Genomic DNA, 16135 nt, shown 5'->3' with positions numbered 1-16135 from the left:
CATTAATGCCACCTTATCTCTCGTTCCCTATGTCTTTTTCCTCTTGCTCTTCATTAAGAACTACCTCATCCACCCCTCCATCAATACTCAGCTTTTCTCTCCTGCCCTGCTATCCATGTCCACATAAGGTTTGTTGGCTGTTGGCCTATACTCCTCCTTCTTCTCTCCTCTCCCTACCTCTTTATTCAGGTGCCTGCCTGTTTTTTGCTCATACCTTAAAGAAAAGCTCAGGACCAAAACATTTGTTATAAATCTTTCCCTCCGAAGGACACTATGGGACTTACTGAGTTTCTCCAGCAATTTTTCATATTTAGCACTAACAATATTAGCGAAAACTATTGAAAAGGTACCCAGTGTCTGCAAAGTAGCTCAGCTTAAAGCTAACTGCTTGGAAATTAATTTGTGTAGTTTTCACCAATCTGTTTTTTTATGCAAATCGCAAATCTAAATAGGTCATATGCATTAAATGGTAGGCTATTGAGATGTACAGAGCAACAAAGGGATTTAGGAGTTGTGGTAAATAGTACCCTCAAAGCTGATACTCAGGTAGATGGTGTGGTGAAGAAGGCATTTGGAATGTTGGCCTTCATATATTGAATTCAAGAGTAGGGAGGTTATGATGAAATTGTACAAGGCATTGGTGAGGCCAAATTTGGAGTACTGTGTACAGTTTTGGTCACCAAGTTATAGGAAAGATATAATCAAAATAGAGAGAGTGCAGAGAAGGTTCACGAGAATGTTGACAGGATTTCAAGGTTTGAGTTACAGGGAAAGGTTGTGCAGACTGGGGCTTTTTTCTCTGGAGCGTAGAAGATTGAGAGGGGACTTGATGGAGGTGTTTAAGATTTTAAAAGGGACAGACAGAGTAAACGTGGATAGGCTTTTTCAATTAAGAGTGGGGGAGATTTAAACTAGAGGGCATGGTTTAAGATTGAAGGGGGAAAATTATAAGGGGAGTATGAGGGGAAATTTCTTTACGCAAAGGGTGGTAGGGATGTGGAATGAGCTTCCGACCGACGTGGTCGAGTTGGGATCATTGGTTACATTTAAGGAAAGACTGGATAGTTACATGGATAGGAGAGGACTGGAGGGGTATGGACCGGGTACTGGTCAGTGGGATTAGGAGGGTGGGGATTTGTTATGGCATGGACGAGTAGGGCCGAACTAGCCTGTTCTGTGCTGTAAGTGGTTATATGGTTGTATGAAGCAGAAAGCAAAGCTTCTGCATTTTTAGTGATAATTTTTTTCAGGTGCAAAATTTAGCAAAGCGGTTCTGTCACTGCTTGGGACCAGACATTTTTTAGTTTTTGGTTTTTTTTTTCAGATTTTCGAACAAGGGAACGAAGCAGCACAATAGCATTGGCAGAAAACCTGTATCATCGGTTAAACAGCAACAATAAATAACGACATGCTTTTTGAGCACTGACGTGACATCACAAGTGGAAAATTCACATGAAATAATGTTTAGTACTTGCCCAAAAAAAGTGATCTTTGCTTGACCACCTCCCCACTGCCACCAGTCCCTGACACCTCCCCACTGTCTTGACACTTCTCCACCGCCACTGCTAGTTCCTGACACCTCCCTGTCACTGTCGCCAGTCGCTGACACCTCCCCACCATCACTGCTGGTCCCCACTGCTGCCCGAGAGCCTGAGGTCCCCGCTGCTGCCCCAGAACCTGAGGCAACTTCTTCAATGTGGATGGCACCATTCCTGATGTTGAGAATAGAGTTGTTGTTGCTGACTCCAGCTGCAGCTGATGCTGAAGACTGGGACCCAGCTCTGTTTGGCATCTTCCCGGCCAGAATCAAAGATTTCATTTTTTTCACTATTATTGTAATCAAACTGGCACCAACAGAGTATCCGAGCCCCACATGGGCAAGTCAGATGTTGAATATTTTTACAATTGTGACATCATATCGGTGCTTTATATAAAAAAAAAAATTGGTTTCTGGATCTTTTTGGTTTTCAGATCTTTGGATAAGGGGTACTTGACCTATTTGAGGCCTAGAGCAGTGGTTTTCAACCTTTTTCTTTCCACTCACATACCGGTTTAAGTATTCTCGATGTCATAGGTGCTCTGTGATTAGTTAGGGATTGCTTAAGGTGGTATGTGGATGGATAGAAAAAGTTTGAAAATCATTGTTTTAATCATACCTAATTGACTCATTATGTGCATGGTTTCATAACTCCAAAGAAAATGAGCCAATGACAAATTTTCTCAAGCAAAACATTTCAATAACAATTAGGTCTAGAGCAGTGATGCTCAACCTTCCCTTCCCAATCACAAATCACCTCAAGTAATCCCTTACTAATCACAGAGCACCTATGGCATACAGATTACTTAAAGTGGTATGTGAGTTGAAAGAAAAAAGTTGAGACCATTGCCCTAGAGTGTCCTATAGGTGACACCAATGCTCAGGAGAATGTTACAGAAAATTGTGGACTCTTTTTTTTCCACCAACAAGTCCTTGGTCACTCACAACAAAAGCACATTTCAGAGTTCTGATAACTGCCTTTGGGATCGCATCGGTCAACATTTCTTACTTTCCCTTGCTATATTTTAATGTTTGGGAGTCGATTGACCATTTACACAGGGGATGTTGCATATTTCAGGATGTTGATGGTAAAAGATCATTCATGATTTGAGCTGGGCAGGGGCTTTGTTTTAGAAAGGAAAAGAGGAAGTCATTGTGGACTGCTTGAAATGGTCAGTAAACCTAAAGCTGAAGGGAGCAACAATGAAGGTTAATACAGATATTTTAAATCCAGGATTAGGAATGCTTCTGAACTTTTTTTGAATTCATCTAGTACAAGAGCTTTCAAATTCTTAAGTATTATTTACAACAGTCAATTTATTTTGAATTTTGAATTACAGTGAAATTTCTTTTAAAATACAATATTACAAAAACATTGGTCAAATTTCTGTTTTTCTTACTTGTATTAAACATTCGGCCATATTCCATTCATTAATGTATTTCACATTCTTTGATAATAAAGTTGAAAAAAATAATATTCCTGTATTCCTCTAAAAATTGTATCATATGCACCACTAATTTCCTGTTTTTACCCTTAATCAAATGGTTTGATTAAATGACCTCTAAGTTAATACAATGAAATTGGCAATCTTTTGGATGGAATATCCAAAATCAGCAATAATAAGTATTTTTTTTAAAGTGAGAAGCCATAGTGGCAAATTTGTCCAATTTGAGTGAGAAATGGATGGAGTGAATGAAGAAAGACTAAAAGTGAGAGAAAAAGTGGTGGAGAGAAGGGCATCAAGACATGAAGAAATCTTCATCAATCCTCATGCTGAGCCATGCACCCTCTCCTTTTCTCTCCACAATATCTCATCCTGCTCCTTTCTGTTTCCCTACTCTCCCTTTCTATCCCTTTGTCTGACGATAGCTTTATTAGTACTGTTCTAGTCCTCGCTTCAGTTCTCATGCTGCCTTTCCCCCAGTTTCTCTCCCATTCTATCAATTTCCACCCCATACTCACTATCCCTTCTCATACAGTCCCTCCACTCCTCATTCTTTCTGCTTTTGCATTCTTTTCCATTCCTCCTCCATGCTCTCCATTTTATCTTTCCCCTTTGTTCATTAGCTCTATTCTAACACGTTGCATGCACACTGTTCTTTTGACATCCCTAACCCCAATTCTCTCTCGTATAGATGTTCCAGTTAGCCTTCAGGTTGAAGAGCTGGTGGTTTGAACTACACTCTTGAAGGGGCACTTTAGGACTTATTGGAGCAGACCTTACTCCAGTCTTTAAGGCAGTGGAATGGAAGGTGTGTTGAGGTGCCAGATTGGATATGGCAGAAATTCTTGTCTAAGGATATGTCATGGGAAGGTGTCTGAGAGTTGAAAGTGGCTCTCAGAAACAATTGTGCAAGCCTTGTTTTCTAATATACTGTGCATTTCATTAAATGCCTTACTATTTAAGATCTGGTTTACCAGTAAGATTTCCACTAAATATTTCATCTTATTCCTATCTCATACTAAAAAAAAAGCAGCCCATAAGATTTGACAGAAATGCAGCTGCTGTAATAGAAGTGTTAGCATCTGTGAAATTATTATCCACAGCGTAATTAACAATTACTCATCTTATGAAACGTGTTTACTGCAATCCTTTTAATTACTGCTAATTCTCAGAAAACTGTCTAGTTGTACCACACCTGGAGTGACATAAATTAAACCGTTTCTGGATGAATTTGTGAATTGAAAGTCTTCATATTGACCATAAACCTTTGAAAATCTGTGTTGGCATTTGTTTAATTATAGAAATTCATAGTGAATTATTGAGCTGGTGCCAGGATTCTCAGGTAACAGTAATGTTCGTAATTTGAGCATTAAAATGCTTTGAAGTGCAAATTCTCTTAGCTGTAGCTCAGTGATTAGAAATTTGAAGCAGTTCACATTTTGAAGTGACAAATTTTGAACAGATAACTGGAAAGCATGTCTATTCAGTTTACCACTTTACTTATTCACCCATTATTAACATTTATTGGGCAGGGACTCTCAACAATAAAACATAATGTCACAGGAGACAGGACTGTTAAAAAAAACCATCTCTTAATTTTAACTAACCACTATGGATACACATCATTATTAACAATTTTGTCTCCAGATGTTCCTGTAATTAATTCTTATGTGGATATGTCTCTCTGATTTGAAAGTAGTGGTCCATGGTGATGTGATGAAGACTGATGTAATAAGGAAGTAATATGTAAAACCACATGGTAAAATTGATGACAAAAAAATGAAAATTCTCAAAAATAAATTCCACAAAAACAAGAAAACTTGGTAGTCTGGGAAGGGGCTCAAGTTCGTTTGCCCACCCCCCACCCCTCTAGTGGTCCATTGTTTTGTATAAGTGGTCCGTGGTAACCTAAGTAATTCTTAAGGTGGTCAGTGGATGAAAAGGGTTTGAGAACTACTGATTTAGCAAAAGAAATGGTGGTTTAAAGGCTGTTTCCAATCTATGGACCAGTATCATTAAAGTTACAGGAGTTAGCCTTAAATTGAGCTCAAAAATTCCCTTTTACAGGAACTAGTCTTTGTAGTTATATAGTAGCAGTCCAGTTTAATTGCTGATCTATAATAAAAGCAGAGCAATACAGTGCATGCTATAGTTGAAACATTATATCATATAATCCCTCTTAGATGTGGGAGATTTTTCTGCTACAAAATAAGAATACATTTTAAAATATCTATAAAAATAATTTTATCTCCTGTTTTTTTTTTGTCCCTGTTCAGATACCAAAAGAACATTTGAAGTGGGAGTACTAGGAGTGAGCTATCTGGCCTATTAAACCTGCTCCACCATTTGATAAGATATTGTGATTGATATGGCCATGGATTCAGCTCCTCCGACCTGCCTTTTCCCATAACCTTTAATTCCCCTTCAATGCAAAAATCTATCTGTGTCCTACATGTATGTAATAAGGGAGCCTCTTTTGTTCCATCTGAGGCATTGATTAAATCAGCGAATGAAGGAGGTAAAACAGTGTGACATGTCTTTATCTTGTTCTTTGGTCAGGAGTTAAAGCTGAAGGATGAAGAATGTGAGAAGCTGTCAAAGGTGCGGGAACAGTTGGAGCAGGAGCTAGAAGAACTGACAGCTAGTCTCTTTGAGGTACTGCTAGCAATATAGTAACTTGGGAGTCAATGGTGCTGAGGCTCTTTTTTCCTTATCAGTTGATCTATGAAGCCCATTCTCCATCCTTGTCTCTCTCCTGTCATTTGGTGGCCAAGGAATCCTTTCCTCGGTCAATGATTCAGAGTGTGAGTGGATCCACGAATGAAGGCGAGGTCAATTCTAGTCTATATTTCTCCATAACAAAATTGTCAAATATTTAAATATAATGGCCATTTGTCTCTATGACCATTTCTTTAATTTCTGTTTTTCTTTTAACAGGAAGCACACAAGATGGTGAGGGAAGCAAACACTAAACAAGCTACAGCTGAGAAGCAGCTTAAAGAAGCACAGGGGAAAGTAGGTCACCTTCTTCCTTGCCCTTAATTCTGTATGATCAATTTAACATGCCTTCAGACTCTAGTGAGTCTTGGAAAGGCCAGTACTGTGGAATTCATGATGTGCTATCCTACATTTTTTTCTCCAAGAGTTGGCCCTGAAGATATTATCTATATGTAATTTTTATGTTAGATGCATGAAAGCTTGTCCAATAGAGAGACTTTCCTCTGATGTGTCAGATAGCTGTGGAAGGCACAATTAATGAAACGTGTTAGGTAGTATTGATTATGACTAAGATTCTATGGAATCATTTTAATTTCATTTGTTGCATTTTAAATTAGTATTTTCAAACTCTCCCTCACTCTCCAAGGGATATTCACCTCTAACTTTTTTGCCTTGTGTAATTTTAAAGTCAACAGTAGCTTAGGGTATCACTGTCAAATTGACATGAAAAGGTACTTCCAAAAAAATAAATTCATAATAACAGCAGATGGAGAAGATCTGAAACGAAGATAGAAAACTATGAAAATACTCCGACAGCATCTGTGGAAGGAAAAAAGTTTACATTTTAAGTCCGTGAGCCTTCTTTAGAACTGAGGAGAGAAAAATATGTTATTGTCTGTTGTAGGTAGAGAAGAGATGGGTAGAACAGAGGAAATGTCTTTCATTAGGTGATGCCAAATGAGTTAAGTGGTTAGAAACAGTGGATTTAGGATAGATAGCCAAATGGCCCATTTCTGTGCTGTACAACCCTGTGACTCCAAACATATATTTTTCTTTGTTGTTGATAGTAAGACTATAAGTCAAGTTCAGCAAGCTGAACTAGAACAATTAAAGAAAATCCAAGTCAAAATGATGTTAGGCAGGAATGGACAGTTCTAATACAGAGAGAGAGAGAGAGAGAGAATTAGTTATCTAAAGTTGGAAAATTCAATATTGAGTCTAGATATCTGCAATGAAGTGCTATTCCTCAAAATTGCATTGGACCACATGCTAACAGTGACAAAAGCTACAGACAGAAATATCTGAATAGGATTAAGGTGGTGAAATATGAATGCCAGTAAGCTCAGGATCATTACTGCCTACTAAATTCAGGTGCTCTGCATAGTAATTGGCCAATTTATGTTTTGCTTCTCCAATGTCCAGGAGACCATATTGTGAACGTTGAATCCAGTACATATGATGAAGTGAAACTAAATTGATGCTTTACCTTAAGGAGCTCCCTGGATGGAGGGAAGGGAAGAGGTGTTGTTCTGCAACAGTGATAACCCTCATAAAAATATTTCAGACTGTGAAGATCTTTTGATATTCTGAGAGACTAAATTAAACCTATTTTTCTTTCTGGTGAGGAGATATAAAATCAACTTTAAGGTAGCTGAAATAGAATTGTTCATTTCCAGCATCAATTTCATTCATCTCATTTGTGCAAAAGAAATCAAACTTTTTTTTTGCAGTTTTCTCTAACATGGATGGTGACTGTTGCAATGTAATTCTTTCTCTCAACATAGATTGACGTACTACTGGCTGAGGTAACTGCGTTGAAGACACTTGTAATTACATCCACACCATCATCTCCCAATAGGGAGCTGCACCCACAACTCCAGAGTCCCTCAAAAGCAGTTTTTAAGAAGGGCCATGGTCGCAACAAAAGCATGAGCAATGCCATCGTCACAGCAACTACACAGAATACACAGTTGCAGCCAGTTAATAGGGATGGTAGGGAGGTAGGTGTAAAAATGTTTGATTTATTGTCAATTAATCTGACTCTCTCGCCAGCTTTCTGTTTTGCCTGTTTCATATGCTTGCCTTTCTATTAATAAATTTAACATTGTTTGTCTTCCTGCCCCTCTGGCCATAGTCACAGAATTCTACAGCATGGAAATGGCTGTACTACCCAACTTGTGCATGCCAGCTAATCCCATTTGCCTGCATTTGGCCCATGTCCTTTAAAACAGCGGTTGTCAACCTTTTTCTTTCCTCTCATATACCACTTTATGTAATCCCTATGCCATTGGCGTTCTGTGATTAGTAAGGGAATGCATAAGGTGGTATGTAAGTGGGAAGGGAAGGATGAGAATCACTGCTCTAGCCCCAATTGTTACTGAAATATTTTGGTTGATAAAAATTGCCATTGGCTCATTTCCTTTGGAGTTAAGAAACCGTGCACGTAATGAGTCAATTAGATACGATTAAAACACTGGTTTTCAAACTTTATCTTTCCACCCACATACTACCTTAAGCAATCCCTTACTAATCACAGAGCATCTATGGCATAGGGAATACTTAAAGCGGTATGTGAGTAGAAAGAAAAAGGTTGAGAACCACTGCTTTAAAACTTTCCTGTGGCGAAACCACTATTTTACATATTTATCATATGTAAATAACATGACCTTTCCTGGTTGACCCTGCTGTCACTGGCTGGGTCGTGACTCCTACCCTTTCTTCCCCATAAAGGCTGCCATGCCACAAGCCTTCCCTCAGTTCGAGTCCAGGTCAGTGTGAGCAACCAACACAGGGATGTTCTCCATTTCTTGCAAATAAAAGCCTTCAGTTCTTTATGTAATTGATCATGCATCACTTCCTATCCATGTACCGACCGGTTTAAATGTCTTTGAATGTTACAATTGTCCCCTTTCCCTGGCAGCTCATTCTATATACTCACCAACCTCTGAGTGAATTAGATGCCTCCAAGGTTCTTTCTAAATCTTTCCCTTCTCACCGTTAATCTGTGCCCTCCAGTTTTAGAATTCCCTGCCCTGAGGAAAAGGCTCTAACTAATTACCTTATCTGTGCCCCTCATGATTTTATAAACCCCTTGACCTTCTATGCTCCAGAGAGATAAGTCTTAGCATATCCAGCCTCTCGCAATGACTCAAATCTACCTTTCCTGGTAAAATTCTTGTGAACCTTTTCAGCCTTCTTTCCAGATTAATGATAGCTTCTACCCTATAGTTGGGTGCCAAAAACTGCGTACAATACTTGGTACAGTCTCACCATCATCTTGTACAGTTGTAACATGCTGTCCATGCTCTTGTACTTTTCCCTTTCTCTGTTTGCCAACTAAATTTCTGACTTTATATACTTGTCAAGTAAAACTGCCTATCCCTCAGAATGGTATGGTGATTTATTGTCCTTTAGTTACAATATGAAGTTTGTAGTAATGGGAATTTTTTAACAAAAATGTTTGATTTATTTGTACACGATCATAAGCCTGTCATTGTGAACTTCTGAATCTGTTAGCTTACAGTTACACAGTTATTGGGGCTTTGAAAATCCAGCTAATATTTGACCACTGTGATTTATGGCATTTTGTTTCCTTCACAAACTGCAATGTTCCACAGCAACATATGCTCAGTAGATATGTGGAAGGATTAATGTCAATCCTTGAGTCTTACCAAAGATTCATCAATGTGAGGACAAATCTGAGTTTATAATCAACCTAGTAACTAAATTTAACAACACCAACTTCCGAGAATTTAAAAGAACTGATGTGTTATCAGCATAATTGGTCTGAAATGAACAAAATATATACACATAAGGCACCCATCATTAATAAAGTTAGATGGGTGGCAGTAGTTATCCACATTGGTTAACTCCTGATTACACTCAGGAGAAATTGATGAGAGAAAAGTCTTGACAATACACCCATTCAAGAGATGTACAAACTGAAATCTTATCTCCACTTGTTAGCAAATAGTAACAGTCGTACTGTTTTGGCAGAACTGGAAAAAAAGTATGTAGAAAAAAAAAGCATTTGGAATTTTTCCTATGAGAGAAAAATGTTAGATTGACCTTGAATGGATTAATAATATTTAAAAACTGAATAGCCCTTCAATCTGAGCTCACTGATAAGTGATATCTGATATCTATTCCAGATATTTGGTCCAACTTCTCCCTGTTCTTTTAAATCCCCTGTTTATCTTTCTCTCCTTTCATTCCTACCTCCCCCTCTCACTTTCCCATATGTGCTTCTACTCCACGTTCTCTCTTGCTTCCTTTCTCCTTCTGCTTTGTTTCCCTGTGGAGAGGGAAGGACAGAGCAACAAGTGAGAGTGTATTGACATGATCTGGGATTTTTTTGTATTTTGTGTCTATCCCTCTCACCCAGTGCTCTCTCTGTCTTATAATGCTCTCTTGGAGCATTTTATATCACTGATAACTGAACTAATATTAAAATGATTCTGCTGCTGTTCTTTAATCAGTCTACATTGGTTGAACTTTTCTCCGTATTGGTAATTTTCCCTGTCTTTCTTGTGTTATCGTCAAATTCTACTAACATCAATTTTTCATGGTACTTCTGAAGGCAGGGGTGCCTACTCTCCTGTCTCTACTTCTCTGTATCGTACCCGGGAGGGCGATTTATGTCACACCTGAACCATTTGAACGTCTTTCCAAGTCATCATCAATACAGGAGCATCAGGTACTGTTGCCACCTTTTGCTCTGCCCTATTGTATAATATATTCTGAGATATTCTACTAAAGTCTGTTTGTTTCTTGTAATCAAATCTGAATTGAATGCATTTATTGGAAGGATCTGGCGAAGTGGTAAAAAGGATCATCTGCATTCCAGGCACGAAATGTAGTCAAGAAATTAATCTATTTCCAACAAAATGCATTATAGGGTTGTTGCACAGTGCACCTTTGTTTTGTGAACTAATTTCCCTGGCAACTCTTGGATAGAAGAAGGCTTGGATAGAACCAACAGCCATTGTGCATTTCCTTTGCATGCTGCTTAATGCTCAAAGGGAAATATGATGTCTAAGATCAGAGCTTGCTTGATCCAACAAAGCCTGAAATAATGAGGATGCTGGGTAAGAGAGAAATCTGGTCAGATGCACAAGATGAGCCAGATGGCACAAGCTGAACCATGCTATAAGTGATGATGGTGGTAGCTGACCAGACATTAGTGCCTGCTGTTAGGGGAGGACTAATTGCTTGAGGGAAAAAATGGCATTTGATATAGAATTTGCTGGAAAGCCCTGGAAGTATTTGGTCAAATTTCTAGTGATACATTGTGTCCCAGAAATGGATACAACCTCGTTCTATCAATGGGGGAAAATGTGGATCTTCAGATGCCAAAAAGCAATTGCAACATTCACATTTCTAGGCCTACATCTCTTTTCTGACTGCTGGGTGTAAGGGTAGGTGAAATTGTATGAAACTTTCTCAATCCATTTCTTAGTTGTTATAATATAGGGCTCTTTGACAGTTGATTTTGTCATATTGGTTTGCTCACTTGATAACCAGTGCAAGTCTTTGAGCAGATTAATTATTTTATCACACTGAAAATTAATTGGATGGATGCCTTCTTGTCTAACCTCGCCATTAGTAAGCGATTAGGGATTATTTATTCCTCATCAGTCATTATGGCCCTGCCTCCCTGACAAGTCCTTTAATAATAAATGTACTGCTCCCTCACTTTCAACAATTGATTGGGGTTACACTACTGCTCTGAAACTGATGAATGGTTGAAATGAATCCATTATGATCGGGCAGCACTCTAACCCTCATTATAATTGGGGTAAACTATTTTCTCACTATGGGATAAATCAATTTCATAAACCTATTAATGATCTTTGGATCTAATGATTCATTAGGACCTATCCTTTTTAAATCTATGCATGACTGGGGTTCACCCCTTCCTGTGGAACTAATAAATAATTAGGGCATACTCCTTCTTCATCCATTAATTTCAGAATGAATTAGGAGAATTTCTTTGTGTTAACCAACTGAGGATTAACTTCTACTTGCTCATCAATCTGTTGATTACCAAGTTTCACTAAATATTTTTGCTAAGCTTTTAGAACTAAAATATTAGCAGAATGAAATGTGAATCGGTTGAAAACTGGAATTATGTTAAGTTAATTGATTAATTTCTTCCAACTCATTGAATTTTGGAGTAATTTTGAGATTCTAGGAAGGGTATGGGATTGCACACTGAGAAAAGTTATTTTTGTGGCATGATGCACAACTGTGTGGTCGAGTTGACTATATAACTCGTCCCTATGGTACACTAACTGAGATGATAATTAAAACCCTACAATTCATCTCTGTACCTTTTGTGAAGAGAGGAAAAAGTAAGGAGGTCAGGGTTATTGGGTAGTAAATCCTTTATCCCACCTCTCCACTGCACATGAAATCTACACATGTGGGAATTAATCAAGGAGAATTTGGATTTTGTTTTGTTGTTTACCAATGTCTGTTGGCTCATTTTGTTTTAAAATAGCTACTTTGGTAGGGTACTAATAGATATTTGATAGACAATAAATTTTTACCTTGGGGCAAGTCTCAGTCTTTAAAAGTGGAGGGAGAATATATGTTCCTACGACAGCAAATTTGACAATGATGGAAATCTTGAAAAAGAACACACATTGACTTAGACCAGTCTTTCTATTCTAGATAGACCTGATTTTATTTGATGAGTTCCAGGCGTGGAAAGAGGAACCAACTCTAGACAAAGCATGCCCATTCTTGGAGAGGATTTACCAAGAGGATATTGGTCCATGTCTCTCATTTGCCAAGCACGAGGTGAGTTCATGCAAGTACTCTGGAATTACCTGAAACAGACAAAATCCAGTCTATCCCTGATGACAGGATTAATGCTTTGGAGGATTAATTTTCTTTTTTCAATATGTCTTGCCTTGAGCCTGGTAGTACATGTTGACCAAATTAGTAGGTGCATGAACATACAAACCTCATCTTTCTGTTTCATACCGTGCAGTTCTAGCAATGAAAGTGCACGGTTACTGTTTCCAGCCACATTTCTAGACTCTGAAACAGTTTTAAATGCATTTTTTGTTGACTGTAGCCTTGTTGCAACAGTGAAGGAATTGAAAAAGAGCCAAATTAAGTGTGTTATTACAATTTTAAAAATCAAGAAGAAAGTGGAGGGAAAATAGACCTGGAGCTGCTGTAATATGTGGTCTTGTTCATTGTTCTAGAAGCTGTCAGCATTAAATGTGAAAGTTTATAATTGAGTTTTGATGGTTAAGATTGTTAAGGATCGATCATTCCAGCCCTAAGACATCACTGGAGGGTTCTTTAGGGCAGGCCCAAACATCAATAATTGGGTAAAATTAACTACTTGTTAAATATGAGGAGGTTCCATGGATGCTGATGAACATACTTTGTCTGTTTCTTGCTCTCTCTTCCTCTTTCTGTATTTTGAAAATGATGCAATTGTCCAACTCTGTGGTTTATCTCTGTGTCTCTCTTGCTGTTTTATTTTGTTGCCTTTATTTTGTGCTTCAACCAGATTTTTCTGTTGCAATATTTATTTTCTCCCATCTCCCTCATTTTCCTTTCTCAGTTGACCGAGGCAGTTCAGGCTGCTGTGGAGAGCAACACCTTGAGTATCGAGCCTGCAGCTGTCCAAGCTTTGCCAGTGGTTAAGGCTTCAGCCATAGAGTGTGGAGGACCAAAGTAAGAGCATACTCTTTAGAACTTTGATCAAATTATTATTAATTGGTCTAATTCTCCTCTTGATTAAATGTTCTTTTTCTTTTCTAGTGGGTGGCGGGCTGAAGTAGTGACGTAAGTGTTTACATAGAGATTCACTGTCCTAATGCAAACTAACCTCTGTTTACAACCAGCCAATACTCACGACATTAATATAACTTTATGCCTCACATTAATATAAATTATGGATTCCATGATGTTACAGTATGTTAGCCTGCCTGATGGTTGTAAAAAAAAAAAAAAAAAAAAGTGGAAGGAAAATGATGCTCTGAATTCAGATCCTAATCAGATTGTTAAGACATGAGAGAATTGTGGAATGGTTGATATGGGGGAAAATAAAATCTCACATCTGCACAGCAGAGGGAACTCTGTTTTGGCATGAGGCATCTCATTGAATTAGAATGGTGTGCACATTCTTGAATTTGCTTCCTGGCCCTTAAGAATTTTCTTGTGTACAAAAGATTCTCAGGATTAGTGAAGACATTTAATTCTTTTTTATCTACTAGGATTGTGAAGAAAGTTTTGGTGTTATTCTACTTTGAGTAATTGATGCTTTCACTCTGAAATTTGGGCTAGAGTCCACACAAACAGTCAGTACTTACAGAAGATGATGATTAAATACCCATCGTTGAAGAAACACACAAACTCAGCAGGTCAAAAAGTGCCTTTATATAGCAAAGGTAAAGATGCATCACCAACATTTCGGGCTTGAGCTCTTCATCAAGGTGTTGACCTGCTGAGTTTCTCCAGCATTTGTGTGTTTTTTCACTTAACCATGATGTCAATAGAATCTTGTGTTTTACCTCCAAATACCCATTGTTCATGTCACTGGGGTAAATCACATTATTCTTTTATGAGAAGACCGATACATTTTCGTCGGTTCATATCATCCCAACTGCTGGCATTTGACCTATGCAGCTGAAGTGAGGTCATGCAAGGTACCTTCCTGATGAACTCCTGCCTGAGTATTGAAGGGTTTGGGTGCTCCTCTTACATAAGGAATATCTTTCCTGTGGGTAAAGTGTTTCACAAGCCTGATAAGATCCCATTTGGACACTCTGAGAACATTTTGGTTCTCTTCTCCAATCATTACAAGAGTTCAAGAAACAAAGCTTTCTTTAATGCAGAATATATTGTGCAGGGTCCCTTTTAAGGGCTGACTCAAAGGTCCTACAACAGCTGTGCAGTCTTGTCATAAATCAAGATAATAGGATGCACTGAAATTGACAAGATATTGTTCCACTAAAGTTAGGAAGCTAAGAGTGACTGTGATCTTCAACTACAACAACACTTGAGTCATGTATGTGCCCATATTTGAGGTGGTAAGAGTAAGAGCTTGATGCCAGATATTGCTGTCCATTGAGGTCCAAATTTCGATTTCTGTTGATGGAAAGGGCTTGGGTGATGAGTTTTTCAATGTTTTGTCCTTTGTGAACACTACATCTGCAGTGAAGCCTCATATGCATGTGATCTAGCTCCATGCCATCCAGTAAGAACAGTATCCATTTTCAGGTAATTTCTGAATCCAGCAAAGTTGAAACTGCAAGAAAGATGGTCTTGTGTGAGTAGTGTATAGAATAAGCTGTGCACCGGCAGAATGCAGCCTGACTAAGAATATGATTTAATTGATAGCCCAATAAATAGCGTGGTGTCAGGGGGAAAAAAGCGATTGTTCCATCAATTTTTCAGAATGGTGAGGTTGAATTTGAAAGTTGGCCGTTCATTATGCTAATATTATCTGGGGGAATTTAATGCTGGAACTGTGTTCCTTGATCTAATGAAAATTCCCGACTGTAAGTTGTGGGTCAATTTTTCAGAATAAGCTGTTTTTACAATTTTGTCCTTTGGGATGAAGCACCTTTTGGCCTTGATTGATTAATGGAACTTGGTTGATACACAGTTAATTGAAAAAGTTGGTTGAATTTGCTGGTGCCAGAACAATTTGGCTCTCAACATCACCAAAGCCAAGGAGCATATTGCTGATGTTAAGAAGGGGAGGCCTAGGGTTCATTAACCTGTCTGTAGTGATGGGATGGAAGCAGAGATGGTCAGAACCTCTGTTCCATATTTCATAAGACTTTTTCTGGAGGCAACACATTGAGGCAACTGTGAAGAACTCACCAATACCTCTACTTTCTAAGGAGTCTGAGGCAATTTACATATTTTAAAGTACTCTATCAAACTCCCACAGGCTCACTGTGTTGTATCATAGGCTGGTTTGGGAATTCAGTTTCCCAAGAATGCAGAAGGCTCATGAAGGTAACAAACATAGCTAGGTCCATCACAGGCTCCAACGTCCCATCCATTGAATGCATCTATGTGGGGCTCTATCTCCAAGGCAGCCAATTTCATAAAGAACTCTCATCACGACAGCAAAAAGTACAGAAACCTGAAGACCAACACCTCTTGGTTCAAGAACAGTTTATTTCCAATGTATATCAGGCTCTTGACTCTCCCACATAAACACTAATCAGAGACTGCTCTGACTCCACAAAAGGCACATCAGCACAATTGCTTAGTATGCATGAGTATTTATCAATTTTTTGTATTTATTTTTTAAATTCCTTTAAGTATGCTATGATAATTATATATAGTTGTTTTTGTAGGATTTATTTTACACAATTTCTGTTCAGCCGCAGCAAGTAAGAATTTCCGTGCATGTGCAACATTGTACAATAATATGACAAAAAACATTATCATT

The 16135-nt window shown here is 38.3% G+C and overlaps 1 protein-coding gene across 5 annotated transcripts in view; it reads left to right on the top strand.

Moving 5' to 3' along the window:
• Positions 1 to 16135, top strand: part of rab3il1 (RAB3A interacting protein (rabin3)-like 1) — a 134529-nt gene that overhangs the window by 98124 nt on the left and 20270 nt on the right. For 4 of the 5 annotated variants that reach the window (XM_069899385.1, XM_069899393.1, XM_069899382.1 and 1 more), the window contains exons 3-9: positions 5542 to 5637; positions 5920 to 5997; positions 7485 to 7700; positions 10280 to 10396; positions 12376 to 12504; positions 13286 to 13398; positions 13486 to 13509. In XM_069899385.1, the coding sequence (XP_069755486.1) occupies positions 5542 to 5637; positions 5920 to 5997; positions 7485 to 7700; positions 10280 to 10396; positions 12376 to 12504; positions 13286 to 13398; positions 13486 to 13509 (773 nt within the window). The remainder of the gene's footprint in view (positions 1 to 5541; positions 5638 to 5919; positions 5998 to 7484; positions 7701 to 10279; positions 10397 to 12375; positions 12505 to 13285; positions 13399 to 13485; positions 13510 to 16135) is intronic. The other variant, XM_069899383.1, reaches the window with a different exon arrangement.

The sequence above is a fragment of the Narcine bancroftii genome, chromosome 1 (assembly GCF_036971445.1).
Source record: "Narcine bancroftii isolate sNarBan1 chromosome 1, sNarBan1.hap1, whole genome shotgun sequence".
NCBI classification, from domain to species: Eukaryota; Metazoa; Chordata; class Chondrichthyes; order Torpediniformes; family Narcinidae; genus Narcine; species Narcine bancroftii.
This window is presented reverse-complemented; position numbering and strand designations above follow the sequence as displayed.